Consider the following 16,971-nt stretch of genomic DNA (forward strand, 5'->3'; position numbering starts at 1 on the left):
TCACCTGTTCTCATTTTATTTTCTGGGCCACGTTCCCTAATAATGGGAAGGATGGAAATGCAGAGGGGGCCCTGTGGCCGTCTGTGTGATAGTGCATCTGTCTCCTTGGATCTGGGGTCCACTCCTCTGGTGAAGTACTTTGATCTTGTCACATTCATGTGTTTTGTGAATATGTCAGTTGAGGGTAGGCTGAAAGATTGGACAATTAACTTGAAGACTTCCTGATACAGGCACAATTCAGAATTGCTCACCTTGGGCCTGCTGAGCCAGTTCACCTTCTGGTTCAGGTCTCCCTTTACATGCGCTGCCCTCAGAGAGACGAGAGAGTGCTCCGCCCATTACGTGATTTCCATTGCTTCCATTGCTCTGGCATGTAACCCTGATCATCTTGTTCTCCTGTGGTTGTTCACATATGTGACTGTGGTCATGTTATCCGACTGGTTCCTCTCTAGGCTGGAATGAACCTTGGGTAAGCTCAAGCTTGACTGCATAGTTCTATGAGCTATATGTTGTGGGTCCTTTCCTCCATGTTGTAGATGTCTTGAGCTGTTTGGGATGCCAGGTGTGTTCCCCTGCCCTCCAGACTGTCATCGGTTGTCAGGATCAGGGGATCTGGAAGGCATATGTGCATTTTCTGGCAGGCATTGCCCTGGGCTGACCACTGATTTAAGGAGTTGATCACCTGTGCCGGAATCCTTATTTGATCTTTCATGTATTCTGGGAAATGGGTTCCATACCTTGAAGATGAAGCCTTGAAGGCACCTGATGTGTGATTATGCACAGCCCTGTCCCATGGAGTGATCCCTACGCACAATACTAGAAGGCCTAGCAATTGAATTTTCACTGCAATAGTGGGCGCTCCTGCAGTTCCAAAACAATGTGAGGTCTTCTTGAACCTTCTGGAACCTCTCTAGAAGAGGGATATATCCTTGCTATCAAGGTATCTATGTCCACTCCCAAGTGAGTTATTTGGGTGGACAGAATCAAGGCGCTTTTCTCGAGGTAGATAATAAAGCCATTCGCATACAGGAGATTCAAGGTTAGGGATGTAACAGCGTGTGCTGTTTCTGATTAAGATGTCATGCAGGAACAAGTACAGATGGATCCCCTGAAACCTGAGTCTGGCTATGATTATCACCACCACCTTTGTAAAAACATGTGGGGCTCAAGACAGGCTGAATGGGAGGCATCTGATATTGAGATTGCTTCCTGCTATAGGAAAACCCTAGGAACCTGTGATAGCACAGTCTGCCAGGGATGTGGCTATATGCATCTGCCAGGTCCACTGAAGTCAGAAAGGTTTCAGAAGGGTAGCCATGTTAGTCTGTATCAGTAAAAACAGACAGGAGTCCTTGTGGCACCTTAGAGACGAAAATTTATTCGGGCATAAACTTTCATGGGCTATAGCCCACTTCATCATATACATGGAGTGGAAAATACAGTAAGCAGGTATAAATATACAGCACATGAAAAGATGGGAGTTACCTAACCAAGTGGGGAATCGGTGCTAATGAGGCCAATTCAATTAGGGTGGATGTGGCCCATTCCAAACAGTTGACAAGAAGGGGTGAATATCAACAGAGGGAAAATTACATTTTGTAGTTCTAACAAGGCCAATGCAATCAAAGTGGATGTGGCCCATTCCCAACGGTTGACAAGAAGGTCTGAGTATCAACAGAGGGAAAATTATTTTTTGTAATGACCCAGCCATTCCAAGTCTTTTTTCAGGCTTAATTTGATGGTGTCAAATTTTCAAATTAATTCCAGTTCTGCAGTTTCTTCTTGAAGTCTGTTTTTGAAGGGTTTTTTTTTGTTGAAGAATGGCAACTTAAGTCTGTTATTGAGTGCCCAGTGAGATGGAAGTGCTCTCCTACTGGTTTTTGAATGTTACAATTCTTGATGTCCGATTTGTGTCCATTTATTCTTTTGCGTAGAGACTTGGCCATTGTATATGGCAGAGGGCAATTGCTGGCACATGATGGCATATATTGGTAGATGTGCAGGTGAATGAGCCCTTGATGATGTGGCTGATGTGGTTGGGTCTTATGATGGTGTCCCTTGAATAGATATGCGGACAGAGTTGGCAACGGGGTTTGTTGCAGGGGTTGGTTCCTTGGTTAGTGTTTCTGTTGTGTGGTGTGTAGTTGCTGGTATTTGCTTCAGGTTGGGGGGCTGTCTGTAAGTGAGGACTGGCCTGTCTCCCAAGATCTGTGAGAGTGACGGATCGTCCTTCAGGATAGGTTGTAGATCCTTGATGATGCGCTGGAGAGATTTTAGTTGGGGGCTATAGGTGATAGCTAGTGGTGTTCTGTTACTTTGTTGGGCCTGTCCTGTAGTAGGTGACTTCTGGATACCCTTCTGGCTCTATCAGTCTGTTTTGTCACTTCACCAGGTGGGTACTGTAGTTTTAAGAATGTCTGATGGAGATCCTGTAGGTGTTTGTCTCTGTCTGAGGGATTGGAGCAAATGCGGTTGTATCTGAGGTCTTGGCTGCAGACAATGGATCATGTGATGTGGTCTGGATGAAAGCTGGAGGCATGTAGGTAAGTATAGAAGTCAGTAGGTTTCCTGTATAGGGTGATGTTTATGTGACCATCACTTATTTGTACTGTAGCGTCCAGAAAGTGGATCTCTTGTTTGGACTGGTCCAGGCTGAGGTTGATGGTGGGGTGGAAATTTTTGAAATCTAGGTGGAATTCCTCAAGGGTCTCCTTTCCATGGGTCCATATGATGATGATGTCATCAATGTAGCGCAAGTAGAGTAGGGGCATCTGATGAAATGGGTTATATCCCACAAAAGCTTATGCCCAAATAAATTTGTTAGTCTCTAAGGTGCCACAAGGACCCCTTGTGTTGTTTTTTTTTTTTTTGTTTTTTTTTTACTAAAGTCAGAAAATTTCCCTGGGACAGTGATGACACCACAGAGATTAGGGTCTCCATTCAGAACTTAAAGAAAAGGAGTACTTGTGGCACCTTAGAGACTAACCAATTTATTAGAGCATAAGCTTTCGTGAGCTACAGCTCTGTAGCTCACGAAAGCTTATGCTCTAATAAATTGGTTAGTCTCTAAGGTGCCACAAGTACTCCTTTTCTTTTTGCGAATACAGACTAACACGGCTGTTACTCTGAAACCTGTCATTCAGAACTTAATTTTCTTCATCTACTTTCTGAGCCTCTTGAGATCTAGAATGGATTGGATTCCCCCCAACACTTCTGAATGATAAATATGGAGAAGAACACTTTTGTAGTAGCCAGGCAAGGTACTAACAAACTTCAACAGGACTTTATTTTTAAAGTGGAAACCTCTTTTCCAAGCTGCTGCTGCACCCTCTGTAGCTCTCCCTCAGCCTCTTCAACTCCTCCCTCCTGTTTCCTGTCCTTTCAGACTCCCAACAGCCAGTGCTCCCAATTCTAATAATTACAAGCAACATCTAAACACCACAAACACTGAGATTCTTTCTTCTGAGGGAATGGTCCCTATTACTCCCATATCCAGGAGGTGAAAATTTTTGTTCTGGACTAGACCTTGCTTTAAAGGGTCATTTGAGATGGGGGAGCTGAATGAAAAACAGATGGGGTGGAGCCTATAACTCAAGGGACAATCCCTGGCTCACTGATCTATTTCCTCCAGAAATGGGAAATCCTGCCCCTAGGCTTCAGCTCCTGGTGGAAACCTATGCAGTCTTTGTCATAAAGAGGCTTTGGGAGCAGCAGAATTCCCTTGGGCTTGGCTTTCTTCCCAAACCAAGATTCTACAGCTTTTTCTGGAGAACCTGCTGTCTCTGTGTTGGTAGTTCTGTGAGGATGAAGGCCAAAAGGAGCCCTTTCATCTGAAAACTGGTCTCTACTCTCTCTTAAAGGCATGGTGTGATGTCAGGAGGGCCTCTCTAGATTTTGCAGCATTGTCTGCCACTGCCTTGTCTAGCTTCTTTCCAAAAAGCAGGGCTCCTGTGAATTTGGCAGAGCACAGCACCAGCTTTGAGCGTCTATCCATCTTCCACAAGGACTGAGCCATATGTGATGCCTGGTCACTGAGCTCGTGGCCATAGCTTTGGTTGAGATTCATTGTGTCCAATGAGGGAAACTTTCTTTAAATAGATCCAAAGTCAGGGTGACCTCTAGCCTTGATGGCTCAAGAAATCTTCCAGCCAGGAAAAAGATGTCTTAAGAAAGCAAGTAGCAGTCAGGGACTCTCTGAGGGAGACCTCAAAGCCTTTGAGAGTAGCCTCCATTTTTCTATCCATGGGATCCTTCAGATAGAACCATATCTTGAGAGGGGGATGCTACGGCAGGGTCAACCTTTGGTATCTCAGTAACTGGAACTTTCATTCCTAGATCCTACAGAACCCAAGATCCTTTCTGATAACATGCTTGCCCTTGTTTGGCTTACCCCATTCTTCCCAGATTACTTCCTCGAAGGAGGAAGGTAGGGGAATCACAGCCTCAGGGGAGTATTTTGAGGGGAGAAATTGGCTCAGAGGCTTACTCTTGGGATTTTTTTAGGTTGAATCTGAATAGTAGATACAACCTTGTTGGTATATGGCCCTGAATTTCTCATGGTGGGGGGAGACAGGGGAAGGCTTTCCCCAATCCTGATCAAAGTCAGAGCCTGACAAGTCACCATTCTCTGTGGAGGGGGAAAAAAGAAGAGGACTCATACCACCTAGATCTTTTTACACTTTCTTCCTCTTTTTTTGCATCCTTTGATTTTTTTTTAGCTTACCTAGAGAGCTTATGAGCTGTTGCGGCTTTGGTGAAGACTTGTGCAGCTAGCATTGCCGAGAGCCTGATCTCAAAAGATCTCCTCCTGAGTCTTCCCCTGCTGTGTCCCATTCCCCCAGGGATGTGGAAGAGAAAAAGTTTCTAGAGTCCTCCCGGCCAAATTGGGAAGTGCTTATGAGCCCTGCTTCTTTCCCCAGTATGCTCAGGACCCATTTTGGGACTTGGGGGTCAGGGGAAGGAGGAGAAGGGAGGGATTTGTTACCCTGCAAAGTCTGCCCTGTTTTCCAGAGGCCCCTTGGGACTTACCCCTTGAGTCAGCTGGCTGGGGTCCTCCTTGTCCTCGGAGCCTTTACCTGCTCTGCCCATTGACTCCTGGTTCATTTTACCCATGTTGAAATCACGGCAACTCTAGTGAGTAGCGGATCCCACATGCCTGTCCAACTCATAGCCCTTGGACCTAAAAGAGTTAGATCTAGAAGGCTGGGTGCAGCCTGGGAACAACTCACTGTCTTCCAAGCCTCAGGAGGGCAGTCTAACAGATGGAGCACTGTATGGATTTCAGTTGGAGCTTTTTAGGCTACTCTCCCATACCTGGAAGTTGCAGAGAAGCAAGGGAGGCACTGCAGGGAGGCACTGCAACTGCAGCTCTCAGGAGTTCCAACACCCAGCTAAAAAACTGGCCAGGGAAGAGGAGGGGCTGAGAGGGAGATCACCACTGCCCCAAATTTTGACAAAGAAGTCCCCCACACCTTCCAAGCAGAAGTGAAGGTGGGAGCTGTCTGCATGCTGCCACAAAGGCAGAGAAATTGGAAACAAGTGGAAGTATGGCCAGACAATGCGACTCCAGAACTCTGATCTGTTTCCATCAGCAGCAGAGAGAGAGTAGCCTAGATGTCAAGAACTGAGACACACACTGGACTGCAGAACAACTGGGAAAGCTTCACTGTTTGCCAAGAGGACGTTTGAAAATCCTACATCAAGACTGGTTATCACTTACCTCAGAAATGAAGAGAACCCACCCACTAGTCCAGACCAATGGCAGCCACATCACATAAATTAATTGTACTTCAAAATAAGATACGATATGAAAACAGTCAAGCATTAGTAAGCCGATATCCAAGCAAGGATAATCCTTTTTGTGTTATTTTCTAATGACATATTAGTCAAAGAATAGTGGGAACACTGTAATAAAAACTATACACCAGTATAGTATATCCTGTTGAATCCTATGTCACTTGATATCTATACTATTATGGAAAAATTTCTTTATGGGTTATACTAAGAACTGGTCAAAAACTAAAAAAAAATCTGAAATTTTCATTTAGTTTTCAAAATGGAATTTTTTGCTTTTTGAAATATATCAACATGTATCATTCATTTCCAAAATAGGAAACTTTCAAGAGTGATTTTTAATAATTTGAATTACTTTCCAAAAAACCACTTTGGTAATTACCACAAGTAAAAGATCATATGGTTAAAACTGTTTAAACATTTTTCAAAAATCATTTATGAAAATTTGTAATTTAAGTGATAAAAATTAAAGTTGATTCATCAATTTATAAAAATAGATTAAAATATTTTTCGGAAAATGGGAATTTTTCCTCAAATGGGCATTTCTGCCCAATTTTCATTTGAAAATTTAAGTTGTTCTAGTTATATTTAGTAACTCAAATACACTGTATAATAAGAAATTCCAACTCATTTCCAGTGCTTAGAGGTAGTTAAGACACCAGGACAAATTTAAGTAATTTAAGCATTTTATTAACAATGCATCCCTTTGATAAGATTATACTTCAGGAGGCTTTTAATGCCCATGAACATGAACTGTACGCACTATACAAAAACCAAAAAACACAAAAAAAGATCAAGGTGGGCAAAGCCATGATGAGACAAGCCTCTGTTTAAATTATACACAGCTCAATGAAATATTCTTACGGAAAATATATAAATACTTTTTCTTTCTATGTTACAGGTATACAATATAAATCAGATTTCAATGTCTGTTCAGTGACCTACAAACACTAGAACCTCCAAATATGTAGCAGCGTATTACTAAATAATAATAATAATAATAAAAGTAAAGAAACCACATGGGGCAGGGAAAATAAGTCTTGAGATTTTAACAATCCCTTCCCTCTTCAGAAAGACTAATTTACATCATCTCTTATAATGCAGTTTTAGGGATACTGACAGCCAATATTGGAACATTTTTTCAACTACATCTACAAAATGTCTGCCTTTTCCCCCTAAGACACTGCATTTTGTGCTAAAACAACCTATTCAGTGGCAAAATGGCAAGTTACACTTTTTTGGCATAAATTACATTTCTCAAATTAAATAGTGTATTTTACAAAGCAAGTCAAGCAAAATGTGCAATTTCTGCATGCTGTGGCATTGCTATCCGCCTATTTTACAAAAACAGTCCAAAGAAAATCCACATTCTTTAATGAACATAAAAATCTGTTGTGAACAAAAATATCTAGGAAATCAGAACATGGAGCTAATAAACAAATTGAAGAAACAAAAGGCTAACCTTTCCCACTTCCTGCCAAGGGGAAAACTAACACGGTTTCTAACATGTTCCCAAAGGTCTTTCATAAATTTAGGATTTTACTTTCACTACTAGTATGCCTTTAAATAAGCAGAGTGGTATAAGTGAATGTAACTGAAAAAGATTACAGAATCTTTTCAGCTGCCTCCACAGCGAAGCACAACTCGTTAGAACCTTCTGTGTAAGAGCAGAAAGGGTATGAGTAGACGGCTACAGGAGACATTTCCAAACCTAATCTAAACTTCTTCCATGAAGGAGGATTCCTCATTATGAATGTACATTCACTTTACAATGTTACATAAATTTGCCCAAATCTAGAAAAACAACTGTGGATTACAGTGCAGACTGTAATGGAAGCATCTGAAAACTTCGTCGCTCATTACTCATTCTCTAAATGTTTTAGAACTATTTCTAGAATAATTATTTCTCTTCTTTATACTACTATCATAGCCGTTACTGTTTTTTGTTCAACTCCCTCTCACCATAAATTAGATTCACATTCAAGATCACTGCATATGTTTCTAAGAATAATGGTAAAATATATGAATGATTTCTCACTGCTGCCTGGAACATACTTTAAGATGTACATAAATGCAACTTACTTCTGAGTGTTTCAACCCAACCCTCAAGTCACCCCCACCTCCAAAATCTCTAGACAAGTAAGCTTTTATGGTGTAAACTATTGAATACTTTATCATTTTAGTGTGTCATAACAAAAATCAGAAGACATCTGTAGGTAAATATTTAAGGTCAGATTAAACAGTAAAATTCTTTGATGAGCACTATTCTGTTTCTCACATACTTTATGTCCAATGGCCAAAATTACTGAATGTGCACACCTAGCCACAGATAAGTGATGAACTGCTGCAACTTTCCTTGACATTAGAGAGCTAGGAGTGTTCAACACCTTTGAAAATTGGACCTCTAATCTGATGCCTAAATATGGCTTTAGGTGTTTAACTTCAGGGACCCTCCTCTGAACATTGTGGCTATACTGTAATATTGATTTATTCATGAGTTCTAAGTCACAGCAAATGCAACTCTTGTGAGTATACTTAAAATGCAAATACTGTAACTGAATGCTATAGGCTTTAGCAGATGTTAAACAGCATTACAAATTTTTAGGTTTGGAAAGATACAGAGTGGGCAGAGTCTGTCAGCTTCTTGTCTCCTTCTAAAATGCAGGAGGGGAATTAAGTATAAGGATTTTCAATTAGGTCTAAAATAAGCTGCATTTTACAATTCTTATTTTTCTCTTTATGTAAATATACCTAAATGATATTAAAGGAGCAGAATAAATGCTCTTAAATTAGGAACTTTGCAAAAGGATATTTTGAAAATTCACTCTAAAATTCAAAATTCACAGCTTATAACTAATGCAAATGTCACAAATTACTCCAAATCATACAGTACCCCTTCATTTGTCAATTAACATTAAAAATTAGTGTGAACTAAATGTGAGTTCTAGAAATGCTGTATCTATGAAGCTTACAGAACTGACATTACATCTATTATGCATATTTTGTTGAAATCTAATAACATTGATATAGATATTTGAAAAATTAATCTTCTGCTACCATTGAGATCAACCCTTAAATTTTTAGCAATGTTTCCATACATTAACTTCTTGGTGTAATGATTCCCCACATAATTGAGTACTTCAAAATACATAAGCATTCAAGGGTGGAGATCCAGACCTGGCGGCGAACAGAGGAGTTAACAGAGTAGCATCAATTTTTAGAAGTATACTGAAATCTTCATTTGCTTGCTTTTTGTTTATTGAGAGACTTTCTAATGTTCTTTCTATATTGTAGATAAAAACATTGACAAAGTTTTGTTTTTTTAAATAAAGGTGGATAAATGGTTTACATTGCCTTAACTGCAAAAAATAAACAGATTTATTTGATTTAACACCATCTAGAGTTCTTAAAACAAAGAGTTCATACTCTATCCTAACTGAGGTAGTGTTGGAAACTACTGTATAACATATGCTAATCCCATTTTTGATGGGAATACTACATTATTTGCTTTGGAGTTTATATCACTATTTCTTATATTGTGGTTATTTTGGTTTTGCAGAAATGTTTATTCCTTAAGACCAGAGAAGTCCAAATAACTACTGTTGGGTAATGTTTTCCGTTATCGAATATATTTCATAGACACAATATACTGTTATTGGTGTCATTGATGGTAAGAGTTAAAGTGGTTTCTTTCTGCTCTTTCCTTCAGTGGGATCTCATAAAAAGATGAAAAACTCAGGGAACTAAATTTTACTGTGAGAGAAGCAGTCTGTAGCCCTTCAACTGCTTTGCTGTCAGGTGTTGGCATAGAGTGACATGCAGTGCACTCAGTGAAATTAATTCTGCAAAGCAATGTTAGGCAACAACATGAAATTGCTTTGTCCCCAAAATGAATTTCCGATATGATAAAATTAATTCTACATGTCATTAGGAACTGTGTTTTGCTCTTATTAGCTCACAGGGCTATGGAAATCTCCAATAGCACATTATTTAATAAGGTAACATGAGGGTTATGAAATATTGGGATAAATTTAACCTATCTTCATCTAAACTATCTAATCTGACACTTTAATTATAACAAAGGTAAAAGTGAATGGGTTAAAAAGATGTTCTATCTAATACAGTCCAGCTGAATGATTCACATATCAAAATCAGGCTTTCTAATGAAGGTGGCCAAGCTACTGTATATACAGATTTGCATATATTTGTATTTAATTCTTGTCAAGGCTTCCAAATCTCTTTAGATACATAAAAGATTTTTTTTTTTAGGTTGCACTCAATTTATCAACCTCACTAATAACATGATGAAGGCAGTTATTGTACCCATTTATCGGTCATTGTATCAAGTAAATTGTGCAAAAGATCCTAAAGAACACCAATATAAAATTAAAGTACTGCTCTTTCAAAATTTGGTATTTAAGGCTTTTCGCTACAATTATTAGCATTATCTGGTGATCAGTCAGACATGAAAATTAAAGCAAACATTTGTTTTAGAAAAATGTTTCCCATGGAATGTGGAAATTACCTACTACTATGTATTTTACCAAAAAAAGCAACAATGATCAAATATTTTCTAGTTTAGCTGATACAGTATTCACCCCATCTGATACAAATCATGCTTGTTAAAGATTTTCATTTAAGAATAAGACCGATGTTCTCAATACATGAGCATGAATACAGAAATCCCAAACACCACATGCATAATGTACAGGGAAAACAATCAAATTTCAGTTGATTTAAAAAAAGGATTTGTTGCTTTTTAAATCAGAAACTGTAGTGAAAATCCTTAACCAATTTAGATAACATGTTGTATGTAATTGCCACAAAACTGGAGAGAGTGCTAATAAAATAAGAAATCTTGCAACTATAGTAACATTAAAATAACTTATATAAGAAAACCCCGGATTCACGGAGGCTTTTCTTTCTATCTGAGGTTATGAACCCCTCAAGTAGTGTTACAAACATTAAGAAAACTAACATAGAAGGGCCAACATTAGTCTCTTGGTGTCCATGGTTACAGTATGCCCCACTGTTGGCAATGGGATATACTCTCATGTATCCGGACTCCTGGCGTCCAGGGGTTAATAAACAAGGCATCATTCTGTTTATCTGGAACAGAATTTGAAGTCAACCATTTAAAAGAGGTCTCTGCACACTGTCGTATATTGTTTAACTGTCGTATTAAAAATGAAATGAAAACCTGTGCAGGCGTTCAGTGCTTGTTTCTTGCATATATTGGTAACTACTATTATTAAAACTATGGTAATGAATCACAATTCCCCAAGGGCTCAGAGGGCTGGGGCAGTCCTTTTTGTTGAGAAGAGTCTTCAATTCACTCTTCATGTACCAGTAATTTCTGGAACTGTCTAGGAGATGGTGCTCCTCTCTTTGCTGTCCAGTCAATCAGAAGTTGTCTGAAGCTTTCAGCAAGTCCATATACCATGCACTGTACAAAACTGAGGTCAGGATTCAGCGGATGTGTCAATTACTGGTTGTTTTGGTGGTGTTGTTAGAACAGCCTCTGCTTCTTCATGCATCTAAAGGGCAAAGAGGATGCAGTATTAACTTACAGGTGTTCTACCACGAACACATCATAGAACCACAAAATTGGCATGAGTGCTCACTTCAGTTACAGCACGATGAAGCCTGAATCCAATTGGTGCATCTTTTGAAATTAATACTGTGAAGAACTGGGAAATACCTATTTTTTATGAACATTGTGCATGCCTCTATATGTTGATGGGTTACTTACCATGGAGGGAATGCCAAATATAGGTAAGACACTATAAGAATAGATGTCTGTTTAAATCCCTGTCTCAGAGTGATGTGCACCTTCTGGCAAGTAAATCATACTTTGTTTTAAATAAACTGCTCCTGAGTTACTGCATACTAAACAGAGGCTCCCGAAAGGAAACCCTTCCCAAGACCACTGGGGCCTAGTAGATATCATGGTTGGAAACCTGGGGATGTAACTCAAAGACCAAAAGATCCAGTAGCTGGATTACAGGGTCCTACCGAAAGAGAAGTAGAGGCCTGGACCTATCACTTGAAAAGAGTACACATGGGATGACAAAAGGGTCTCAGAAGGGGCAGCTTACCCAAGGATCATGACAAATAAATCTTCACTTCAACTTACTTGTAAAAACTGTACATCTTGAAATAGCTCCTGAATGAACCTTCGAGATGGCAGTCGAAATGTGCAGTGTGCTAGCAAGTAGGACACCTCCGAGTAAAGGCATATGTCATCAAACGCTTGGGGGAATTTCTCTTTAATGCTAATTATTTAGGAAAAGAAAGCAATTTTAATATAATCTCACACGTAACCATCATAATATATTTGTTAAAAAATTGTTCAGCTAAATGTTGGTCATAATGGTTAACAAAAACTTATCTCTTCAACAACAGAAGTTGAGAATTTTGAATTTGATGAGCCAAAACAAATCAACTCATGTAAGAAGAGAAGCACCTAATCCAAATGATCTACAGCGATTATTATACTGTTTGGGTTACATTAGCTAATATTTTGTATCCAATTAGGGGAAATTTAGATTAAATGAAGTTCTATACAAGTATACAAATAAAAATCTCAAATTGGAAAGCACCATTCAAATCCTGAGGCTAGATTTTATTTTAAAGTGAACAGCACAGCATAGTAGTTTATAACCAAATAGTACAGTACATAATTAAAAGCAACAGGCACTCACTCATTGTATGTAGTGAAGCATTAAGAAAATTCATACAATGAGGACTTCAAGCAGTCACTTTTTTTAAATGTACAAAACCACTGCATATCAGATGCACAAAATATCATAATGGTTAAAGGACTATTATGAAAGAAAACGACACAGAGAAAACAAGTAGATATTAATTTAAGGTTTATTAATAAATCTTAAAAAGGCAAGTCCTTAAAGTTTGTCATCCCTCAACCTGTCCTTAACTCCCACCAGTACATAGGCATGACAGAGTTCCTACAAAATTGTACAACCATACCAAAACAAGTATGTGCAGTGCTTAGAGTGCACTTATTAAGCAAAAACTGAGCCCTAATTTTGGATTCACTTAGTTGAGACATCATGCCAACCCATCTCTACAGACTTATGATGAAATCAGTTTTGATGCTTTTTAAAGCCAGGAGAAAAAAAATGAAAAAAAATATTAGTTACGATTTTACAAGATATATACACTGAATGCTGGTAAAAACTATAGTTTGAAGGACATGTTTTACTTACGTTAGGAGTCCAGTTTCATGGCCTTTTGTTCCTACTGAACTACTCAAATTGATTACTAAGCGTAAGACTTCTTTTCGCAGCAGTATTCGGCACACTGGTGTATCATCTGGGATTGACTTTACTCCTTAGGAAAATAAATTCCACAGTATTAATTTCAATCAGGACACTGTTTCATTGTGTTAAATGGAAGTGTCATGTACTATATACAGCTGAACTGTGCTAATTCACAAAAATTGCTGCATTTTGTGAATTACCAACACACACACACACAAGCTAAAAAATACAAAACCAACAAAAATCACTAAATATACTTTGTTCATTTATTTTATTTATTTTCACACAACAGTAATTTAGTTTTAACTAGTTAGATTACAGCTTCTTAAGTAAACTAGTAAATATTGTGCAATATATTTTACAACAACAAGGTCTTAAAGATGCAACACCTAACTACACTTCTGTCCCTGCTGTGGCACTGGCAGACCAGGTACCAGCTCTAGCCACGGCTTTAGGCCTCGGCCAAGCACTCACAAATTCACTGCTGGAAACCAGGCTGTTTCACCCGTGTGTTAGTATGGATAAGATGGGTACTGGACTTATATCAAAGTGTTGAGTCTTTACGAAAAACTTAAATAGCATGTGATAAAGGTATTGTAAGTGAGACTGCTGCATGCAATAATCTCACTTATCATACCTTTATCACATGCTATAAAAGTAATATTTACGTTTTTGCTTTGTAACCACAAAAATATGTTTGCGCTGACGCTATCATCTCCTGCCCATCAAGAAAGGCCATCCAAACTAAATGGGCCATTGTGGAACATCGGTATAGAAAGACTTTGTTAATTGCCCCCTCACACCATGAAGCAGCTACATGAAAAAGGGCTCAAGCTGATGGGATGAATTCTGGAAGAAGGAAATAAAAATAGCTGACAAGAACATTTTTCATCTCTTTTGCTATCTGGACTCTCACAGGGCCAGAGCTATGAAACAGAAGCAGACATCCACAAGGTCACCCTAGGATAGCCCTAAAAGACATTCAGAGCTGACATTACTATAGCTCGGTCACCTACTGGAACCACACACTAACTCATTTGTGTATATATGCTTGCCTGCTTTAACCTTGTAATAGCTCTCATTTCTTTTTCCTTAATAAATCTTTAGTTTATTACTGGATTGGCTGCAAGTGTTGTCTTTGGTGAGAGATTTAAGGTACAGATTGACCAGGGGTAAGTGACTTGTCTCTTGGGACTGGAAGCAATCTGAATCTTGTGTGACCCTTGTTGCACAGCAACCAACTATCATAAAATCCAGCTTGCTGGGGTGGCAAGAAAGACAGGAATACCCACGTGGACTATGCGACTCTAAGAGTTCACATTTGTTACTGGGTTGGTGAATTCCAATTATAGAACACACAACCAGTCTGGGATCTCTGCCCTGGTGCTTGACGGTATGCCCTGAGGCTGGCATTCGTGGTCATGAACCATTCCACACAACATGACACTTCCCACTACATTTTTGCTCAGAATTAGGTGGGAGATCTGCCTTTGTATGTGAATTATACGCTGTTTGAGTTAGAAAGGTTCTACTTTATATGTAAAGTAATTACAATAATTCAAATTATTACAAACCAACAAGGAATTATATTCAAAGAGAAAATGTCTTCCCTAATATTTTAAAAGAAATCCAAACTATAAAAAGCTTAACATTTATCAGTTTATAATTGTGTTTAAATATGGTCCCCTATTCTATTTTAAAGGTCCAAAATATGGAATAGAATATTCTTAAGATACAAACACCTTTAAAGATAATTTTCAGTCTGCTAACACTAGGCTGGAAAAATAAGATGATTAATTTGATTTAAACTGAGGTTCAGAGAAGTTTAACTGACCTGCCAAAAGGCCACACTGAGTAAATGATAGAGCCAGAAACAGAACTCAGCTCTCCTGACACCCAGTTTTGGTGCTCTATTCATGCTATCTTCCTGATACTGACAGGAAAGCACCTAAATCATTTTAAAAAAACCACTGCTGCTCTATTACAGTAAATGCAAACAAAATTGTCTTTTAAAATATGTAAGTATAAGAAAGAAAATACTTTAAAAAATGAATTAGTACTTTTCTAATACTAGCAAGTTTGCATGCTTACCTAGTACAAGATCTGTACTCTTGGCACTACCAGCTGAACCATGCGATACTGCATCACTACATCCTGAAATCCCAGAAAACTTTGAGGAATGAGAAACCACATCTAAGTGATTATGTATGGTCTGCCCGCACCAATCAGAATATGGAATGTCAGGAAAATCTGGAAAAAAAATTGCCTATTTCAATTAACAAAAAGTACTGAAAACATACAAGTATGCATTTGAAGGGAGAAGAAAACAAATTGCAATGTTTAGTCCACAATATGTTGATGCATGAGAAATGGTAATTGTCGGTAAGTGTAAACAAACCCTCAGTATTTGCAAAAAGAAAAGGAGGACTTGTGGCACCTTAGAGACTAACAAATTCATTTGAGCATAAGCTTTCGTGAGCTACAGCTCACTGCATCGGATGCATTCAGTGGAAAATACAGTGGGGAGATTTATATATATAGAGAACATGAAACAATGGGTGTTACCATACACACTCTAACAAGAGAGATCACTTAAGGTGAGCTATTACCAGCAGGAGAGCGGTGGGGAAAAAACCTTTTGTAGTGATAATCAAGGTGGGCCATTTCCAGCAGTTGACAAGAATGTCTGAGGAACAGTGGAGGGTGGCGGGGGGTAATAAACAAGGGGAAATAGTTTTACTTTGTGTAATGACCCATCCACTCCCAGTCTCTATTCAAGCCAAAGTTAATTGTATCCAGTTTGCAAATTAATTCCAATTCAGCAGTCTCTCATTGGAGTCTGTTTTTGAAGTGTTTTTGTTGAAGAATTGCAACTTTTAGGTCCGTAATCGAGTGACCAAAGAGACTGAAGTGTTCTCCGATTGGTTTTTGAATGTTATAATTCTTGGCGTCTGATTTGTGTCCACTGATTCTTTTACATAGAGACTGTCCAGTCTGATCAATGTACATGGCGGAGGGGCACTGCTGGCACATGATGGCATATATCACATTGGTAGATGTGCAGGTGAACCAGCCTCTGACAGTGTGGCTGGTGTGATTAGGCCCTATGATGGTGTCCCGTGAATAGATATGTGGGCACAGTTGGCAACGGGGCTTTGTTGCAAGGATAGGTTCCTGGGTTAGTGGTTCTGTTGTGTGGTGTGGTTGCTGGTGAATATCTGCTTCAGGTTGGGGGGGCGTCTGTAAGCAAGGACTGGCCTGTCTCCCAAGATCTGCGAGAGTGATGGGTCGTCCTTCAGGATAGGTTGTAGATCCTTGATGATGTGTTGGAGAGGTTTTAGTTGGGGGCTGAAGGTGAGGGCTAGTGGCGTGCTGTTATTTTCTTTGTTGGGCCTGTCCTATAGTAGGTGACTTCTGGGTACTCTTCTGGCTCTGTCAATCTGTTTCTTCACTTCAGCAGGTGGGTATTGTAGTTTAAGAATGCTTGATGAGATCTTGTAGGTGTTTGTCTCTGTCTGAGGGGTTGGAGCAAATGCGGTTGTATCAGACTCATCCTGAAAATTTGATAGCAACCAAGAAACAGATTTGGATGAACAGGCAGAATGGTGTGACCAATGGCTCCAAAGGGTAGTGCTTTCAGCACCTGCAGTAGGTCCTGTTTAGGAAAGGCTGGTCTGACCACAAGTCTAGCCACTCTGACTGCTCTGAGAAATCTGGATACTTGAAGATTTTTTGACAAGGAACCTGCATGTAAGATGCTGCTTAAGGCGAACACCTGGCATGATATGGTGTTGGGCTCAAGTCCCTTGCCCACACTGTCCTCAAGAAAGTCAGAATAGCTGGGATATCAGGGTACACGGGATTTTTATTGATTTTAGACACTATGCACTAAACA

At 39.2% G+C, this 16,971-nt stretch overlaps 1 protein-coding gene across 3 annotated transcripts in view; it reads right to left on the reverse strand.

Moving 5' to 3' along the window:
- Nucleotides 1-6,481: 6,481 nt before the first annotated feature.
- Nucleotides 6,482-16,971, reverse strand: part of RICTOR (RPTOR independent companion of MTOR complex 2) — a 189,763-nt gene continuing 179,273 nt past the window's right edge. For all 3 annotated transcript variants that reach the window (XM_084628581.1, XM_084628582.1, XM_084628583.1), the window contains 4 exons: nt 15,168-15,326; nt 13,023-13,146; nt 11,930-12,068; nt 6,482-11,330 (listed from right to left, as the gene is read on the reverse strand). In XM_084628581.1, coding sequence (XP_084484707.1) covers nt 11,256-11,330; nt 11,930-12,068; nt 13,023-13,146; nt 15,168-15,326 — 497 coding nt within the window. In that variant the 3' untranslated portion in view covers nt 6,482-11,255. The remainder of the gene's footprint in view (nt 11,331-11,929; nt 12,069-13,022; nt 13,147-15,167; nt 15,327-16,971) is intronic.

This window comes from Lepidochelys olivacea (genome assembly GCF_965140295.1).
Source record: "Lepidochelys olivacea isolate rLepOli2 genome assembly, chromosome: 5".
NCBI classification, from domain to species: domain Eukaryota; kingdom Metazoa; phylum Chordata; order Testudines; family Cheloniidae; genus Lepidochelys; species Lepidochelys olivacea.